We start from the raw sequence: 19,193 nt of genomic DNA, 5'->3' as shown, positions 1-19,193 counted from the left end.
GGCCCTACAATCCTTCCCGCTGCTATTTCCTTGCTCAATTTATTCCTTACCACTTACACATTTTCTTTGACTGACTTCAAATTTTCAGCCCTCCGTCGCACCCTTGGGCCCTGGTACCCCAATCTAAAACCTTCACTAAACCCCTCACTCAAAATCCTTGCCCCTTCCCTGTCCGGATAAAATTGCAACCATTCCTGCAGCGCCCCCACTTTAACTGGCGTAGAAGCTTTTCCCCACAACCCCTTTTCCTGAACCTCTCCCCCTCCCCCTGTCTCCCTGTTGGAAACACTGCGTAAGAGGGTGTTTTCCTCCACACTTGCTACACTCATGCCTGAACCTACACAGGGTCCTTGTGCAGCCGTCCTTATTAAACGCCCAACATGCCGCTGAGAACTGCCCTCTGCCTCCTCCCCCCGCCCCTTCATGGGCGGGGTGACCAAGAAAGGGCCGGAAAGGCACCGGTAGCCCACTGGGTGTGTGCAATGTCGGGGCTGGCCTCGTTGGGGCCATCCATTGCAACCAAAGATCCATATTAATCTCCCCCCATACCGCCTGACTGTCTTCCGCCATTCTCGCTCTGAATTCCTCATCATACCTCACCCAGGCAAAGCCCCCAAAACTCGTGAAAGCCTTCCTAATGACGTCCATATATTTTAGCAGGGCCACACAGGGAATTTCTCACAATACACACTGGCATAAATGATAAATGCTGACGTCCAATTCTCGATAGTCACCGGTACCCTTGGGCGCGCAGCCAGTTCCCTCTCCTCTTCTTTAGACCCCTCCTTAGCTCTCACTTCCCTATGGAGCAATTTAAAAATGTTTACGAATTCCCCCGCCTGAATCTTCTCCCTGGTCGCTGCCATCAGGTGCGCCCCCAACGGTTTTGTTATCCCCATGTATGGCAGTTTTTTCTCCTTGCCTTTCACTTCAACTTCCTTTTCTTTCCCAACTTGTACCTCGAGCCCCAATGGCTCCACCACCCTGTCCGTTTGACTCTCCAACGAGCAAATGCTCTTCTCAACCCCCATGGCTCCAATGGCCTGCACACCAACTTCCTTCCCCGCCCCTTGCCGTCCCAACCCTACATTTCCCGACCCCCTTTCCGTGACCCCTCTCTGCCATGCAGAGGACCATTCCCTTTCAAGCTCACCTCTTTCCACACCGGCCATCTGCGGTCTGGCGTCCACACCAATGCTCCTCATCTCTTTCCTTAGAGGGCTCCTACTGCGGGGACAAAACATGTCAGCGGACTCACCCAACCAACGGTTCCCCCGCCCTCCTGCCCTCTGACCCCCCTGCAACTGCCTTTCCAGGTCCCACCCCCAATATCTTCTCTCCTCCCCCGTTTCCCCCACCACCCTATAACCTTCCACCTCCCCTAGCCCCGCATAATCCTCAAAACCAACTTCATCGCCCCTCAAATACCAGTGGCTGCTGGCTTGTGCCCCAGTCGAGTCGATCATCCTCCTGCGAGCCCGGGGCGTCCGCCCCGCCACTCCTTTGACGTCTTCTCGGCGGGGCCGCGGAAACCCCTGCCTGTTCCTCTTCACTCGGGCGAGGCGTTCCGACCTCCACCCTGGAGTCCTCATTGCTAGGGGCCGTGCTGCACCCTCTAGGCTCTCCATGCGATGACCGGGGATGGGCCGCTCTGAAGCCCTCTCCCTCCACTTGACCAGCGGGGGCTGTGCAGCGCCCTCCACCCTCACTCCTCCTGCCCGGGGGGGCGGTTCCGCGCCCCTCCCTATCCTCCTCCATTGACGGGGACCTCTCCCTCCTCCTCCTGCCTGCACTCTTCTGCAGGTATTTACCCCCTCTACCCTTCCGTCCTGCCCCCCCCCTTTTCTGCCCCATCCCCGGCCCCACTGTGGTTCCTTGGAGCCACCTCCTTTTGCGCACCCCCATCCTCCCTAGTATCATCAACCACTCCCGCCCTTGATGGCTGTCCCCCCGAACTAATTTCCCCCCCGGACGCCCTCCTGTCCAAGTCCCTCCTCATCCTCCTGCCCCTGTATTCCCACACTTCACCCCTCCACACCGCAGGGCTGGAAGCTACCACTGCCGCGAGAGCCCCATCCGCAGCCGCTCTGCGCTGCGTCCTACCCCCACTTATCCCCCCCTCACCCGTGACCTCACCCCCCGTGACCTCCCCTTCTTCCCCCTCCAACTGGGCCCCAGATGCCCTACTAATAATTTCCAAGGCCTCCCTCAGCGCCTTAGCATCTACCAGGGCCTTCTTGCCTGCTCCCCGTCCCACCATTTTGAAACCCTAATCCGGACTGTGCACCAGATTAAAGCCCCCTACCGCTAACTAACTAAACCCCCGAGCCAGAAACTACCCGTGGACAAGTCCCTAAAAATTTGGGCACCCTTGGACCCAAAATGTCCCCTATACCTAAAACCCCTGTCTTAGAGCTAAAGGAATACCTAACAAAAGGTATAATAGTACAGTTAAATACTCCCCACCCTAACCAAGCACCACAGCTTTTTTTATTTTTTTTTTATTTTTATTTAATACCCCCTACCTGCAAAGCCCCCCTGGTGCCCCCAAAAAACCTAACTAATTCCCCTGGCCTAACCCGCCCTGTGGACCCCTCTTAGAAGTTCCCCTATCCCCCAAACAGTGCCCCTGCCCAGAGCTTATAAACGCTCGCTCCCTTCTGACAAAAAAGGGCCGCGGGCCACTCTGCCCTCTGGCGGCTTGCCGAGCGCACCGCACTCCCCTTCCTTCAAGCAGCCGCGGGCCCTTTAAGGCACCTGCACCGCCCCTTCTGGCCGGCGGCCGATACCACGCTCCCGCCCAGTCGACCCGGAGCGGGCACCCACGCGTGATAGCCGCACTCCTTTCTCCCCACGGCGCTACCCTGACGGCCTTGCCGCACGCGCCACCGCTAGGCCTTGCCCTTCCAGCAACCGCCCGCGACGGCAGCCCCCACCAAGCCGGGCACGGGCAGCAGGCTCCAATCCCTCACTGACCCCCACCTAACGGGGTCGGGTGACTCCCGACCGAACGCGCTCCGCTCCCCCAAGACCAACTCCCGGGGCCCCCGGAATACGGGGAAGCCCAGAAAACTCCCGCCCCCAAGGTGCGGACGGCACACCAGGCAACTAACAAAAAACACTGGTAAGAGTGGGAGCACCTTATTTATGGTGCCCCCGGCTATGCACAAACTTTAAAATGCAGCGCTAAATTATAAACTTGACATTAAATGTTAACGCTCGCTAAACCTAACCTCCCCCCTCTCACACTAAACACCCTCACTTATGCTACCTCTCGACTAAGATGACACCACCGCTACCAGGGAAAGGCTCGGGAGCAGGTGACACGGACTCCAGATAAACGCCAAGTCCAACCGTCACCTGCCTCCCGAACCTTCCCCAGCCCCTTAAATACCCTGGAGCGGCGCTCTGCCCCCCGCGGCCACTCGCTGGCCGTGTGCAGCGCCAAAAACTTCCCCGGGTGGAAACGCTTTGCGTTCCCCCCGGGTCCCCCCTTTTAATATCATCAAGTTTTACTCCAAGCCACCCACCACTCCCCCCCACGCTGCCACCCACCTCAGCATGCAATGCCCTCATGGGCTACTTCAGATCCAAAATACACATCAGACAAGACCTCCCCTCCACAGTGCCTCTTTCACCCCCCCTCCAAAATCCCTAACACATGGGACACATTCCACCCCATCGAGCAAGATACCCATGTCCCCCTCACAACCAAAACTAAACCGGTACACTTCCAGGATGACGCATGCCCAGCTCAGGATGCGACCAACTGCTCAAAACAGATCAAATTCCCCCGCCCTTTCTTCCTCAGGAAGCAATCCCTTGACACCACACTCCCTCAGAACCCCTGTTGCATCACAATGCTGCCATCCCTTTCTAGAATCAATCATGGAACGCTTTGTCACAAGCCAACTCCAAGAACACATCACCACAAACAACCAACTGATCCCCTTCCAAATCAGTTTCCACCCCAGACGCAGCACTGCCACACTTTAAATCAGGGATGACCACCACAACATCACTGACAAAGGACACAGATCTTCTGGTCCTCCTTGACCTTTCTGCAGCTTTCAACACTATCAAACACACCATCCTCCTACACATCCTATTCCACAGGATGACACTATCAGGCACTGCTCTCGACTGGTTTACCTTCTTCGTCATCCTCACTAATGGAAAACACGTTGTCTCCTTACTCTCCTACTGACCAAACCCCACCCAGTCACATATGGGACACCACAAGGATCCTCATTATCTCCCCTCCTCTTCAACCTATATATTGAATCCCTCAGACAGACTCTTAGCATTCACAACATCAGCTTTCACCAATAAGCAGATGACACACAACTATACCCCCCTCTTCTACTTCTGAACTCCACACCCTCAGGTGTAGTCTCTCCACCATCACCACCTGGATAGCCAACCACTTCCTAAAACTCTACCCATTCCAAACAGGATCTGTCACCCCCGGAGACACAATCCTGACCTCGCCCGCAGATCAAGAACTCTCAACAGACAACCCACACATACATCTCCACACCAGTCAAGTCTCTAGGCATCCCCGATCGAACTCCATCTACGACTCACACAACACAGCTTCTGTCACCAAAACGCAGAACCTAGAGCGACACTTTCTATGCAAGAAAAGATGCATCTTTCCCCCTGATGACTTCTGTACTGCAGTTCAGGCACTGGTTCTGTCCTAGCTGCACTACAGAAATGCTATCCTTACTGGAGTCCCCAACAACACGCTCACCACTCTGCAAGCCCTTATTAACGCAGCAGCAAGACTGATCCATCAGCTACCAAATCACTCACATATCACCCCAGATCTCTCCCACCTCCACTGGCTCTAAATACCCTAGAGAATGGCTTTCAAATGACTCTGCACTGTACACAATGCCACCAATCTCAAAACCTCATCCTACCTTCACAAAACATTGACACCAAACACCAGACAAGCCAACCAAAATCTCCTATGCATTCTACTCTGCAAGATAACGCACACACAAAACAAGCCTTTACCCAACGGGCACCCAAAGCCTCTAACGCCCTCCCCAGACCACATCAGTACTGCACCTCCCATCATCACCTCCTGCATAAGCCTCAAAAGGTACTTCTTTCCTTGCACCTAACCAGCCAGACCACCATCCATGCTATCCTTTGCCTATCCTAATCTTCTTATTCTGTCCTGAAGATGTTGTAACTTCTCTTTCACCTCCTCCCTTTTGAACTTTGTACGAAGACGCTCCAAGTACTTCCTGGTAGGCCCAGCACTCTATACAAGTTGAAATAAATTAAAATAAATAACATGGGGGAAACTGGGCAAGGGGTTAAGCCTGAGGGGAGTATAAAGTCCATGAAGACATTTTACAACGAAGAGGAGTAGTAATGACAAAAATAATAAAAAAGGAAGGAAGGAAGGAAGGAAGGAAGGAAGGAAGGAAGGAAGGAAGGAAGGAAGGAAGGAAGGAAGGAAGGAAGGAAGGAAGGAAGGAAGGAAGGAAGGAAGGAAGGAAGGAAGGAAGGAAGGAAGGAAGGAAGGAAGGAAGGAAGGAAGGAAGGAAGGAATTCCCAACAACTTTGTTTACATTTTATAATAAGTGAATACATTCAGACAACACAGTAACGGTACACTACAGGGAGTTTCTAGCATACAAGGCAGGATAAGAAACCAACATTAAAATAGATCAGCGTAGTGTGTACAGAGAAACGAAATGATCATCGGTAAGGAGTATACTCTCTTCAATGTCAGCACCATGAGGCATTGGCAATTAGCTTAACAGAATCTAATGCATAACCGAGTGTTTCAAGAAGTGGTCTATGTGTGCGGTGTTCATTAGCTGACTAGCACAGAATGCTCTCTGTTTCTCTAATCCCCAATTGCAATTTGGCCTCTTCAAATATTAAAAAGGAACCATGATTCCATTCCCCGAATCTTTAATTTCCCCTAGTCTTCTCAATCCCCCAATGATTTCTTACCCCATTCTGTCCATTTCCCCCTACTATTCCCTTTGGCAATTCTTGTCATTCCGTGATACTTAGCTTTCCCTCCCCAATTCTTTTCCTGCCCCACTTCTTTTATTAGCCAATGCTTTACCTTCCCAACTCCTTCCGTCGCTAATTTATTCCGTCCCCAGTTCCTTTATTCCCCAAATCTTTCAATACCCCAATACCTCAAATCTATTCAACCACCGAATTCATTCCAGTCCCACACTCTTTACACTGCCCAATTCCTTTCCATTCCCATTGCTTCCCATTCTCCAAGGCTTTCTATTCCCCTACTCTTTCCATTCTCCAACTTTTTCCATTTCCCAAATCTTCCCATTCCCCTGCTCTTTCCATTCCCCTGCTCTTTCCATTCCCCTGCTCTTTCCATTCCCAAAATCTTCCCAGGAATCTTCCCATTCCCTGCTCATTTCATTCCCCAGTTCTTTCCCTTCCCAATTCCTTCCATACCCCAATTCTTATCCATTCCCCAATTCCTTAAATGTTCCCATTTCTTTCAGTTCCCCAATTCTTCCCGTTCCCCAATTCTTCCTGTTAGCCAATTCTTAAGTTCCCCTCCCTTCCCCATTAGTTTTCATTCCCCACTAGTGTACCTTCCCCATTTGCTTTAATTCCCCTTCTCATGATCTTCCCACCCATCCCCCACGTTGTTGGAGGTGGAAGGACTTCCAGGCCCACTACACCTCCCCTTTCCCCGGGCTCACCACAGAGTCTAGTACTCCTGGGTGCTGTTCTTTCTTAGCTAGTGGCTGTGCAGTCCCCATGTGGTATCTGGCAGGGCTTTCTATAGGGATACACCATGTAACATCCGCTGGGCAAGTCTAGAAGAGAAAACAGATCATTACAATGTTACCAACAAGACCAAAATCAGTCATAAATGATATTTAATTCTCTCTCTGAGAAACTACAGAGGACAATACCTGCGAGAGAAGTCCACTGCATGCCAGAGAAGCATCAACCAGGAACGAAGCAGCTAATCACGAGGATCCAAACAGGAGTAAAACCTTCAGTGCTTTGGATGTCAGGAAGGCAACCACACTCAAAATGCCAGAAAACGCACAAAAGAGAAAAGCTTGTCAGTCCACTGAATGTCAGAAATGCTTTAGGAACAAAATCAGTTCAACTCCACACAAGTTACTAATCCGGAGAGCCCTTAAAACGTGGCTGTTTGTGCAACTTTTTCTTCTTTTATGCTGCTGATTTCCTCCTCCTACTCCCTTCTCTCTGCCTTCTAACCCTTTAAATGCTTGCGAGTAACATGTATGTAACGGGTCCTTGATGACTTCAGTGCTAACTGCGCTATATAAATGTGAAAATAAATAAAATGTTTGTAAAAATCTAGGACTTTCAAGCCCCATTTATCCAGACTTTAGAACCAGTGCTGTCCCAACCAGGCAAGACGTCCCATTTATTGAGTATGGGTGAGTATGAATGAAGTTGAGGTTCGATTGCCAGAGATGCCTTGCACTGTCCCAGTGTTAAAGGGGGGTAAGCGAGGAAGACAATAACACTCTCCTTTAATTCCCTTCTTTTTACTGAAGACGATAAGAGAGTTCAACTGCCTCCCAACTTGCTTGATATCTGGAATGCATCCAATCGGAAATGTGGGAAGTATGACCCACCGGAACATAGCTTCTAAAGTTGGGGACACCCAGGTCCTCTTAGGGTGGGAGGCCTAAGAAGGACCCTTTTAGAACTTCTGGGTAATTTCGTAGCTCCAAAAAAAGCGAGAATCTTCTGTTGTAGTGTGTGCAGGTAGTGGTTTGAGGTTTTAATCATGTGTTCACGCGGTCCAAACAGAATTCTAGGTACCAGGTTAATTTCATTATCAGAAATTTGACAATTCAAAAGTTCTCCCACCGCCCCCATTTTTCAAGGTCATGGAAAAGCTCAAGAAACAGCAAAGCGATGCACTCATGGAAGAGACCGAAGAATTTCTGTGTACATTTAGTTCCTAAATATTCAAAGGGTGCCTCTGTCCAGCTAAGGGGCAAGTGTTCCCTAAGAAAATGTAATCAACTTGGCCTCAGTGTAACATTTAATCCTGTGGATTTGTTATAATTTATTGAGAAGCCATAGACCTCCTGAAAGCCTGCAGTTCCCACATCAAGGCCGGGAGAGATCCCACTGAGTATTTAAAAAACAAAATAACCTTGTCAGTGTGTAGAGAAATCTTTAGCTCCACCCCATTGCATTCTAAGCCGCGGACACCAACATTGGCCTTAATTCTATGAGCAATAGGCTCCATCCAGAAGACAAAGATAAGTAAGTGCTCAGAGGGGACAACCCTGTCATGTTCCCCTGGAAATACACTTTGGATCAATAAAGGAACCACTGATTTTGAGCCTATTGAAGGGCAATTGATATAGCGCATAGATCCAGCTCAAAGGTCTCCAGCACCCCCTAAGGAATACTCAGTCAACATGATCTACACTTCATCTGCATCTAAGGCCACAATTGAAAAGGCATCACTGAAGCATTTTCCCAGATCAATATGGTCGATAGCCCAGCAGATATTATCCTGGGCACTGGGGTTGATGACGAAGCCTGACTGATGTATCCCCATTGGGGTGGGCAGGAACTTCATAAGGCGCGTGACCAGGATCTTGGGACATATACTTTGGCATCAACATTTAGTAATACAATTGGGCCTTAGACAGTCCCCACAACCTGACCCATCTTTTCTTGGTTTTAAAAGAAGAGTTGACAATTCGGCCATTGTGGGGGATACCCAACCTGACTCAATGAAAGGATGGAACAATTTAACCAACAGGTCTAGGAGTTCGGCCTTAAACGTTTTTTAGAAGACAGGGAAGAAGACATCAGGGCCTGGAACTTTGTTGTTCTGTAGGGAGGTGATTGCAAGGCGTAACCTCTGGTCTAGAAATGGGAGTCTATGGTAAAGCGATCAATCTCTGACAACCAGAGAATGCTAGCAGCTCAAATGTAAGCTTTCTGTTTATTGGTGGGAAGTGTGTTTCCGGTCATGATTCGACTGAAATCCTTGTAGTGAATACTCATCTCGTCCTTCTCTTCATATCGCGGTAACCCTTCCTAGTCTACTAGGCAACAAAAACTATTTTAAGAGTGTATGGATATAGGTCTACAGGCCTGAAGTCTAGTAGCGTTGTTCCTCCAGGTATAATAAACATGTGGAGTTTGGGACAATGTGCTGGCAACTCTCTCTGCCGAATGAGCCTCCAGCTTTGCCCTAGCTATGCATACATTACTCAAGGAATGATTACACCCTTTAACTCTATATATATTGTACCACATTTTTGAGCTGGTCTCAAATGGTCTCCTAAGGCTTAGCATAAGCTGTAGCATGACTAATACATGCACCATGGAATCCACCTTAAGGGAGCCCCATACTGTGTATCCACATTACAGGTGCACAAGGTTATGATGTGGGAGGTTTCGTCACGGACAAGTGGATCTCTGAGTAGCACATTTTCCAGATGCCATGGTGGTTTGGTAAGGCGATTCACTGCAAAAGATGCAGGGACTGGATAGTGGTCTCATAGGCCAAAGGTTCTATATTTCCCTCCATAAGACAATGGATCAGAGCCAAGGACATGAGTAACAGATCTATCTTGGAGTAACCCTTGAGCACATAAGAGAAATGAAGGAAGTCAGTTTCCCCAAGGTGCATGAATCAAAATGCCTCAATCAACTCTACTTCCCTGACTACTCTTGCGAATGCTGCAATGTTCCTGAAGAGTATTGGGGAAAGGCCTCAGATTTGTCCTCCCTCTGGTTGGACCTGTATTGCAACCATCCCCTGTCATTATTCAACCAGAGGAGAATACAGCAACCATGGGAATTAAATGTAAGAGGAAGCTGTCCTGTTTTTCGTTGAGAGCATCTATTGAGATGAGCATAACCAAATGCCCCAACAACAGACCCTTTACCATCAGGAACTGCCCAATGAGATCCGTAAAGATTCCTTGTTTAGATGAGGGGGTTTGCCTGTGCCAAAAGGTCAGTCACCCCAGTCTTCTTCTTCCTAGTAGAGACAAACAACTCGAGGGGGATCTGGCAGCTATGGAGCCTTAACTCATCCCTGGGAGAGGAATGAGTTTCCTGAAGCATGGCGAGGCACACACCCAATGATTGCAAACAGGGAAGAATACCCTTAATTCCATGTTGCTGTATTAAGTCCCTGAACATTCAGGGATATGTTCAATAAATGATCCACCTTCCTTATCTGTACCAACCATGCCAAGTATAAAATATATTAGTACCCGGTGATGGGGGTGTGGTGGCCTCCCAGCCAATGGGGAGTCTCAGAATGTGAGTGTTACCAGACGGTAATCTCGCCGCCATGAACCTCCTTAGGGCTGGCGGCCGCCATCTTCCCTCGCCAGGGAATGAGGTAAGTGCTTCTTATCCCCCTTCCCCACATTTCCCTTCCCCCCCCCACACTTACCTGCTTTTCGGCAGTGGACATGCTGAAAACACTTCTGTCTCCAGTGCGTCCACTCCCGATCTGCAACAGAGCGCCATATAAAGGGAGATGGGACTATGTGTTGTCCCTTCTCTCCTGTCCTTGGTGGGCAATTGTTTTGCTTACTTTTTTCCTAATTTTTGAATGGCTGCCATGGAAAGGGAGTTGGGACTATGTGTAGTCCCTTCTACCTTTCCATGGTGGCCATTTTGTCTGTTTAACTTTTTTTTTTCAATGACCGCCATGGAAAGGGACAACAGACTTCATTTTCCTGTCCCCGGCAGCCGTTTTTCTAACCTTTTTTCTGCGTTTTGCAACAGAAAAAAAATGCTTTTAGTGCGCCGGTTTTACGGGCCGGGCTACCATTAGCACCCCTGCTTGGGGCTTATTGCTTAATGAGTGCCCCATGCAAAAGTCTGTAGGCAGTGGATGTAGGTCTTGCGCCAATGTGTTCCTTGCACTAGTACAAGAAAACATTGAATTTAACTATTCCTAAGAACACACAACCTCACCACCTGCAACCTCCCCCCACACCAACCCCACTCGCCCATTAACCAAAAACCATTCAAAGACGGAGCATACATAAACTAAGAGCCTCAGAATGACTTATAGAGCTCCTTCGCATTGTACCGCAGAGTCAAACAGAGCTTTGAAGAAATATTCAGTGGCCAGCACAACTGGGTCCCACGACCAATGACTGTAGCCACATTTTAACTGAGCCAACGAACAATAAAATGAAGGTGTGAAGCAGAACAAAAGAAACAGCAAACCATGACGAGTGGCATGACAACTCCTGGAGGGATCCAGATATGGTCTTAGTGGTCCATCCGGCGACAGGAGCCTCTGCCCTCTTCATTTTAGCTCTGTCTCTTCATAGCATCTTCACTTGCCCGGTCTTCGTGTGGCTCGTGACCATCCTTGATCATTTCTACCAAGATGATATGTTTTTGTTGTGGAGGATAAGGTTCCCTGAGATTATTCCTGCTAATCAGGATGGAGAAGAGACTTATCTTCCTTCCTAGACGATATCGTGGTTTTTGTTGGAGAATAAGAGTACACACAGAAAGCCCCTGCAATATTTGATGTTGTGTTTACACAGCCAGGCAGTCATCTCACTTAATGCTCTATGCTTGGGCACGGCTGCCACGGAAAGGTCCTGAAAAGGTTTAACGTTTGCATCCCTAAAGTGAATCTCTGGCAATTTCCTGGTAATTGCCAAGATGCCCTCCTTAACCTGAAATAAATGCACTAGCGTGAGGAGATCAGTATTAGATCATTTTCCTTTGGAAATGATGAATAAGCCCAATGGGTCCAATCGAGGATCAGTTGATGGTCCTCCGGAAGAGAGGCAGTACTTTGGAACAAGTCCTGAAGGGAGGCTTCCAGATCTGCACCTTGTACATGCTTTAGTATCCCCCGCACTCATATGTTATTCTGCTGGAACTATTCTCTGCATCTTTGCACTTGAATTGAAGGGTCTCTCTCTGTGCCTCTTGGACATCAACCCCATTGACGAGTTCAGAAATGTCATGAATTAGCTTGCACACAGTGGGGTTCATTATAAGTATGCCGGTCCGGAAACAAGGGTGCTGGTAAGCTTACCGGCACCGTTGTTTCCGGACCGGCACACTACTACAGGTCTGTAGGACGTGTCTGTAATTAAGAGGATACAATGCAAAACATCGAGAAAAAGCTTACCTAGCACATATTTGTGGCCATAACGCGTGTTAGAGTAAATTGTAGTGCAGTGAAATGTTCTTCCGCTGTCCTCCGTGGTGTACGTGTGTCCATAGCAACCACTGCCTTATGGTTGATAGTCAACCGTAGGGTGGTGGAAGAACGCAGATACATTTCACTGCACTCTCTGGAATCGCATCCGGGTGGTGTGCCTGGATTGCTACTGGTGATGCGCGTTTAAGCTTGCCCACAGTCCAACTTCATTGAGGGGCTTTTCTTTCTCACCCCCTTTTCCTTTGTGTACCCTCGAACCCGATGCTCCTGCCTGATTACCCAGCCATCTACTCCCACCACTCTCACATGTAAGCATGGGGTCCAGGTTGCGTCACGTTTCTATGTTGCACTTGCAGAGATTTCACGTCCACCGGGGCCCTTTTCTGAGACGCGACTCCGGGTACCCTCATTGTGCCGGAAAGCGTTACTCGTTGAATTCAGTGATTGCTAAATGCCATGCACTGGGTGGGTCGAGGTCCAGATCTTCTTGCACGGAACAATGTTTTATTTTTACTACAACCATAAACCTATACATTCCGAGGTGTGTACCACTTGCGTCCTGACCTCAAGCTCTGCCCCAATAAGGCTGCATGGCAGGGTTGGAAGCTCAAAGACTCTGGCCTTGATGAAGAATCTTTTTAATTTGTTGAAACCCACCAGTGCTCTCGGTGAACCAGTCACTTCCAGGAATCAGAGGAGAGTGCTACGTCCAGGCTCAATCCATCCATGGCGACCCCAGATTCCCCACTAACCTAGTTCCTCCGGAACGCCACCTGGACAAGGGATGGAGTCAGTCACGCAGTGGCGTCTCAAGGGGGGGGGGGCAGGCAGGCATTGACCCCTCTTTCATAATGCCTGGCCGCCCCTGAGGCCCCTCTGCAGTGGGCAGAGACATGCCTGCCTCTGGCCATGTGCAGTACATAGGACCGGTGGGAAGCATCACATTGTGATCCGTTTCTTTCCAGAACACTCTAGGAAGAGGACATGAGTCCACGTGGTAATTCACGTGGGTGAACGTGTATCTGTTGTTTTTTTGTTGTTGCTCGAACCATTTTAGATCACATTTCTTTGCTAAATGGTAGCATCAATAAAACCAAGCAAAGACTCGGAATGGCTTAGTCTTAAACTGGTGTTGGTTTAAGTGTAGCTGCTGTGACCATTATTCAACTTCATGTAAATCATATCCCTAGCGGTTTCTTTGCTCCGGTGAAGTATGCATGAATTTCATTGTTATGCTGGCTGTGAGAAGTTGCATGAGACTGGGCCATCCATGCATTGGCAGCCAGATGATAGCGTTCATGCAACTTGCTAGGGAAAAAATCAGAATCGTATTCATCTATAAATTGTTTTCTGCATGTAAAGCCCACACAATCGCAAAAGTGCGTGTTTCATCATTTGTGATGTAGGACTTTGTTGTCGACGGTTATGGCTGCCTCCCCCTCCCCAACTATTCCCTGTGCGCCCTTATAACCCTCCCCACCCCCCCAATTCCTGAAGACGTCACTGGCAGTCAATGGCAGACATGTAAGCAATACTATGTGCCTTTCAGTGGCAATGTCCTGTCAAGAAATCTACTGATTTGTGTTTAGGCCACTCCACCACTTCACAATATCCTATGGAAGCATGGTCAAAATACATAAATGTTAAAAATACAAAAATCTTTTCTCAACGTTCTAACCGTTTACCGTTGTTTCCCTTTACTAGGTGGAGCTGGAGGGAGACAAAGAGCCAGTTGATGCGGTGAGGGCACTGAGCAACAGCCAGGAGCTGGACAGTGGGGTAGGCCGGACTGATGAGAGCACGCGCAATGAGGAGAGCTCAGAGCACGACATCCTAGGGGATGACCAGACCAGCAACAGCAACACCAATGCCACTAACACGCCGGGCAGTGCACGCCGCTTCCGCGCCAAGGGCGACGCCCTCCAAAGCCGTGACTTCCACTACAGCATGGACTCGCTGTTGGCAGCTGACGGTCTGGCGGACATGCCGGGCCTAACCGATGAGGAGTATGAGCGATACCGCGAGTTGCTGGAAATCAAATGCCACCTGGAAAATGGCAACGAGCTGGGGCCGCTCTTTCCTCGTGGCCGTGCCCTGGACGTCAACCGTAACGAAAGCCTAGGCCACGAGGTGGCTATGCTGGAGGAGGAGCTGAGGCATCTGGAGTTCAAATGCCGGAACATACTGCGGGCACAAAAGATGCAGCAGCTGCGGGAGCGCTGTATGAAGGCTTGGTTGTTGGAGGAGGAAGGCCTGTATGACTTTGGCTCCATCGGGGATCCACAGAAGCATGAGCTCTCTGACATAACTGAGCTGCCCGAGCGCTCTGACAAGGACACTACTAGCGCCTACAACACAGGCGAGAGCTGTAGGAGCACCCCGCTAGTAGCTGAACCGCTGCCAGAGAGCCCACTGCGACGGGTCACTAACACAGTGCTGCGACAAGGCATGTCGGCAACCGACAGTAACTACAATCTGAACCGGCCCCCACAGAAGATGCCACTTCCCTACCCAGCCAGTCCCGAGGGCAGCCCTGCCAAGTTCCGCTCGCTGACTTGTGAAGGTCGGAGGCCTTCCCAGGAGAGAGTCCGCCGCAGCCCTAAGGTGGCCCATGGTGGGGGTGCGTTGGAGAGAGCAAACCGGGAAGGAAGCCCCTATCTATCCCGTCGGCACCGCACCGGTGCTAGTGGACATGGGCAGCTGGGCGAACGTTACCAAAGTTGCATGCAGCTTGCCCACCGCCCATCATTTGAGGACCTTTGCCCCGACACTCTGAGCCTGGCCGCCAAAGCTTCACCACAGCCTGAGCCACGAATGGAGTGGAAAGTGAAGGTGCGTAGTGATGGTACACGATATGTGGCAAAGCGGCCGGTGCGTGACCGCCTGCTGAAGGCCCGGGCAATGAAGATCAAGGAGGAGCGTAGTGGTATGACCACTGATGATGACGCAGTGAGTGAGATGAAGATGGGGCGCTATTGGAGTAAAGAGGAGAGGAAGAGGCACCTCGTGCGGGCCCGAGAGCAGCGCAAGCGTCGGGAGTTCATGATGCAGAGCCGACTAGACTGCCTTCGGGAGCAACAGGGTGCAGGGCCAGAGCTCAGCATTATTGCCCTGAGCCACCGTAAGACCATGAAGAAGCGTAACAGGAAGATTCTAGACAACTGGATCACTATCCAAGAAATGCTGGCCCATGGTGCCCGCTCGGCTGATGGCAAGAGAATCTACAACCCCTTACTCTCTGTGACCACCGTGTAGGCCAGCACCAGGGCTATCTCCAGAATGCTCTGGACTCAGCCAAAGCAGAAGGACATCTCCAGATGGGATTTCTGTCATCTATTCACTCCACTGGGTTCATCAATTAGTCTTTGGAACATTTCTAAGGCTCTTTAGAAAGGATGTCCAACCCGGGCCTTAACTGCCAATGCCTTTTCTGCCACAGCTCCCCTCCCCTCCGAACCTCAACAGAACATATCAAGTTGCCAAAGTGTACTTGAAGTTTGGGGGGTACATTCTGGGGACCCTCACGATTGACCAGCAAGGATGCCAGCAACACCTCCCTCTGTTGACCATCGCCACCATTTTGAAGGTCTCTTGAGTAGCCACAACTGTACATATTTGAAGGACTTGGAGGTGGCTCTGTTCTGTGCATTTAGATGAATGGATGCCCACCCGGGGATGAGGGGACGTAGGGCAATTTGTAGTAGTGTCCGATGGCACACAAGTGGAATGTCTACCCTCCGTGCCCCCCTCCATCGACCACACACACACATTCCAAACGTTTTTGAAAAAAAATGAAACTTTTACATATCATGAGCACAATGTCTGTCTGCGGCTTGTTCTGGGGGTGATGGAGGTGGGCTACCACAATTGTGATCTGAGGGAGGGGGTCCTCTCCTCCTTTGATCCATTCCACCCCTGGAGCCCGAGGTCCATTAGCACACTCCTTGAAATCCTGTGCCCAGTCCTAAGCACAACACTGCCCGCACTCGCCCATTTTTTGATTCTGTTGTACGCTGCATCGAGGGGGGGCAATAGTTACAAGAGGGGATTGAGGGCGCAGCAGAGCGAAGCCACGCTGTGCAGCAAGAACCGAGTTGTCTTTCTTCTCCCTTTTCTGTCATTTGTGCTTGCAATGTTTGTCCATTATGGAGGAATGGCCAATCCCATCAGCCCTCAACAGAGAGAGGGGGCGAGGCTTTACCAGGGGACACGAGGGTGTGGAACGTTTACAGGGGAGAAGGCGAGAGTGTAACAAAAAAGTGCCAAACCTCGTTAGAGTCTTAGGTCACCCCCACACTGATCTGTAAGGCCTTCCCTTCTGCCCTGCCTTCTCTTTGACCCATTCGTGGTGCACAGCCTCGGCGCCATCACCCTCTCCTCCATTGACCTTGTGCCCGTTGCTCTGTGGCTAACAGTAGACGTCTGTTTCCATCGATGTTGCCTATGACCTGCTTCGTTATACCACCCTGACCCGCCTACTAGATGCCAGCCTGGGCTGATGAGTCTGAGAACATGGTGCATCAGGTCACTGGTTGAATCAGTCTTCTCCAATCACCCTCTCACACTCCCTTTTCATTGGTGCCCTCGGAGATACAGGGACGCCCTCCCTAGCCAACCTGTATTTTAATAAAAATGTTGCCTCTGATGGAATGATTATGTCCCTGGACTCTGAGAATTATTGACTCCCTACGAGCATGCGAGTGTGTATGTGGGACTGAGTGTGCGCTGATTGCCCTGGAGGAGCGTCTGTGGGCACCAGTGCATTAAGGGGGGTACGAAGAAGAGGATGGGAACTCTGGAAAAGAGGTGCGGACAAATTGTGCTGGGCATGGCCTAAAGCAGGGACTTGTAGCATAGGCAAGGGCCAGCTGCACTAAACAAATAATGCAGCATGAGGCCATGCCAAGATACTTTGTGCCACATGGCATGGTCTCTGGCGGCCCTGTATGCAGCAAGCCTGCATAGCATAAGTAAAGCCCCTTCTGGCCCACTTTCTGACTCGGGATATAAGCAATTCAATCAGTGAGTAAATGACCTCCATTCTGTAAATAAATGACCCAGGCCCTTTGTGCTTAGTAGCTCTTAAGTGCTCATTTAGGGTTTAAGCTCCCCTTCTCTCTTGTGTGTCCTGTGATAATCTGTAGCTGTTAACCTCCTGCAATGAAGGGCTAATAGTATGCACATGCTCCCCAGGGAGGCGCCAGTCTTCTCAAACTAAAGGCCATGTCACTTTAACTGTGTTTTTGCTCACCAAAGACAGACCTCAAGGCGTAAACCTATGCCTGACATCCAGTGGCGGATGGTGAGTTTTAAAGCTGGTGGGGCGTAAAGTTCCCAAGTGTAATTTGGGAGCGACCATGCGCAGCGCACGAGCCCACACCACCAAATGGCCTCCAAAATGTGCTATTTACTGTCCAAAACCCACCGAAATAGGACATTAAAAGCATTAGGTTTTACATACTAATGGTAGTACATTAGTCTTACGTGTGCAGGTGTGATGGTGTATTTTACAGCAGCTTGTATTGAGGAATAGCTGGTACTATGGTGTATGCATAAAAAATGTATCATTATATAGTCAGTAATGAGCACAAGTACAGCAATGAACAGACGACAGTAAATGAAAGGAAGTGTAACTCTGCAACTTTCAGAAGGGGGTCCAGGATATAAATGACATTGTTAGGACTGGAGGCTGGAGGCCTTGTATAAATGTGTCATAATGCAAGTTTCTAATCTCAGGCTGATCATTAATAATCATAAAATAAGGTGCAAGTACTGCAGCGGCTCTAGCCGATTGCTTTTCAGAAGCAACACTCCATTTAAGTCATTAAGTCTCATAACATTGCTTTGAAAAAACACTAGCAGGCACATTGAGTGCAAGGTTTGACGATGATGAATGTTTAATTTGAGCTAAAAGAGTTCCCACAAGGAGGTATTTTGGGCGGGGAGGGGCTGGAAATGGGTGGGCATGACCATTGGCATAAGCAGGGCCATGGGCAGTTAACGAGTGGTCAAATAATCAAACAGCACCTACACGCTTTGTTCCTTCTTCATATGCCATTTCTCCCTATCTGTACTCTGATGCAATAGTTTCGGCTTATAGGTGGCACACATGTGCCACCTAATAGCCCAAACTAAAAAGAGCAGACGCTCAATTGGTTACTTAGGGCAGTGCCATACATACCTGGGGATGTTTACCTATTGTTTACTAAAATGTCTACTTAGCTTTAACACTCTTGAGGCTAGTTTGGGGGCTCTAGGCATTATGTAAAAACGTGACTTTGATATGTTGGACCTGATTTACAAAAGCGTTTTATAATGGTGCAATTCCATTAAAAACGCTTTGTAAATCCGGCCATTGGAGTCTATGGAACATGACTCAACGTGTGGGACCTCAGAAAGACTGCTAAAATCAAGAAATATTATACAATAAACGTATGAATACATAACAGCAGAATATTATAGAAACTTTGCGTCGTTGCAAGGTAAATTAGCTCCACGCTAAAAATCGACCTTCTGCAGAAAACATATTCTTTTAATGTACTTTTGCACAAGGGAACTGTATGCCTTAATACTAACCCTCTCGGCCTTGTGCAAAAATGCATCGAAATGTTATGATTTTTGTAATGCAGGACAATTGCAGTTTGTCTAGTACCACCCAATGTTTTCACCCGTGTTGCATGAGTACATGGAACATAGGGCGATCAATGGACGTGTTAAAAATCAACCAGTGTGACAGAGGGGGAAAAGGTTTTTATAATCTCGCAACCTAGCGAGTGCTCAAAAGACTAGAACGTGCCCACTCTTGTAAAAGCTGGCAGCTTTCGGTATGCCTTCTCATGGCGCAGTGCGATTATCACTGCAATTGCCAAAGCAAAAACGCAGGCTACGCAGCCATTATCTGAGTGAGAGTGGTCAGCCAGAGCAGAGGGGAGAGGCGGGAGTTCTCCAGATCAAAGACGGGAGATTCTTATCTGCAGCCCATGTGTTCAGATGTACACCATTACAT

General features: G+C 49.4%; 1 protein-coding gene across 7 annotated transcripts in view; it reads left to right on the top strand.

The window, feature by feature from the left end:
• Window positions 1-16,845, top strand: part of PDZD4 (PDZ domain containing 4) — a 737,510-nt gene extending 720,665 nt beyond the window's left edge. For all 7 annotated transcript variants that reach the window (XM_069645392.1, XM_069645390.1, XM_069645391.1 and 4 more), the window contains one exon: window positions 13,892-16,845. In XM_069645392.1, coding sequence (XP_069501493.1) covers window positions 13,892-15,442 — 1,551 coding nt within the window. In that variant the 3' untranslated portion in view covers window positions 15,443-16,845. The remainder of the gene's footprint in view (window positions 1-13,891) is intronic.
• The last annotated feature ends 2,348 nt before the right edge of the window (window positions 16,846-19,193 follow it).

Source organism: Ambystoma mexicanum, chromosome 2p (genome assembly GCF_040938575.1).
Source record: "Ambystoma mexicanum isolate Mex_15411 chromosome 2p, UKY_AmexF1_1, whole genome shotgun sequence".
NCBI lineage: Eukaryota > Metazoa > Chordata > Amphibia > Caudata > Ambystomatidae > Ambystoma > Ambystoma mexicanum.
The sequence above is the reverse complement of the archived record's forward strand: the minus strand, read 5'-3'. Positions and strand labels throughout refer to the sequence as shown.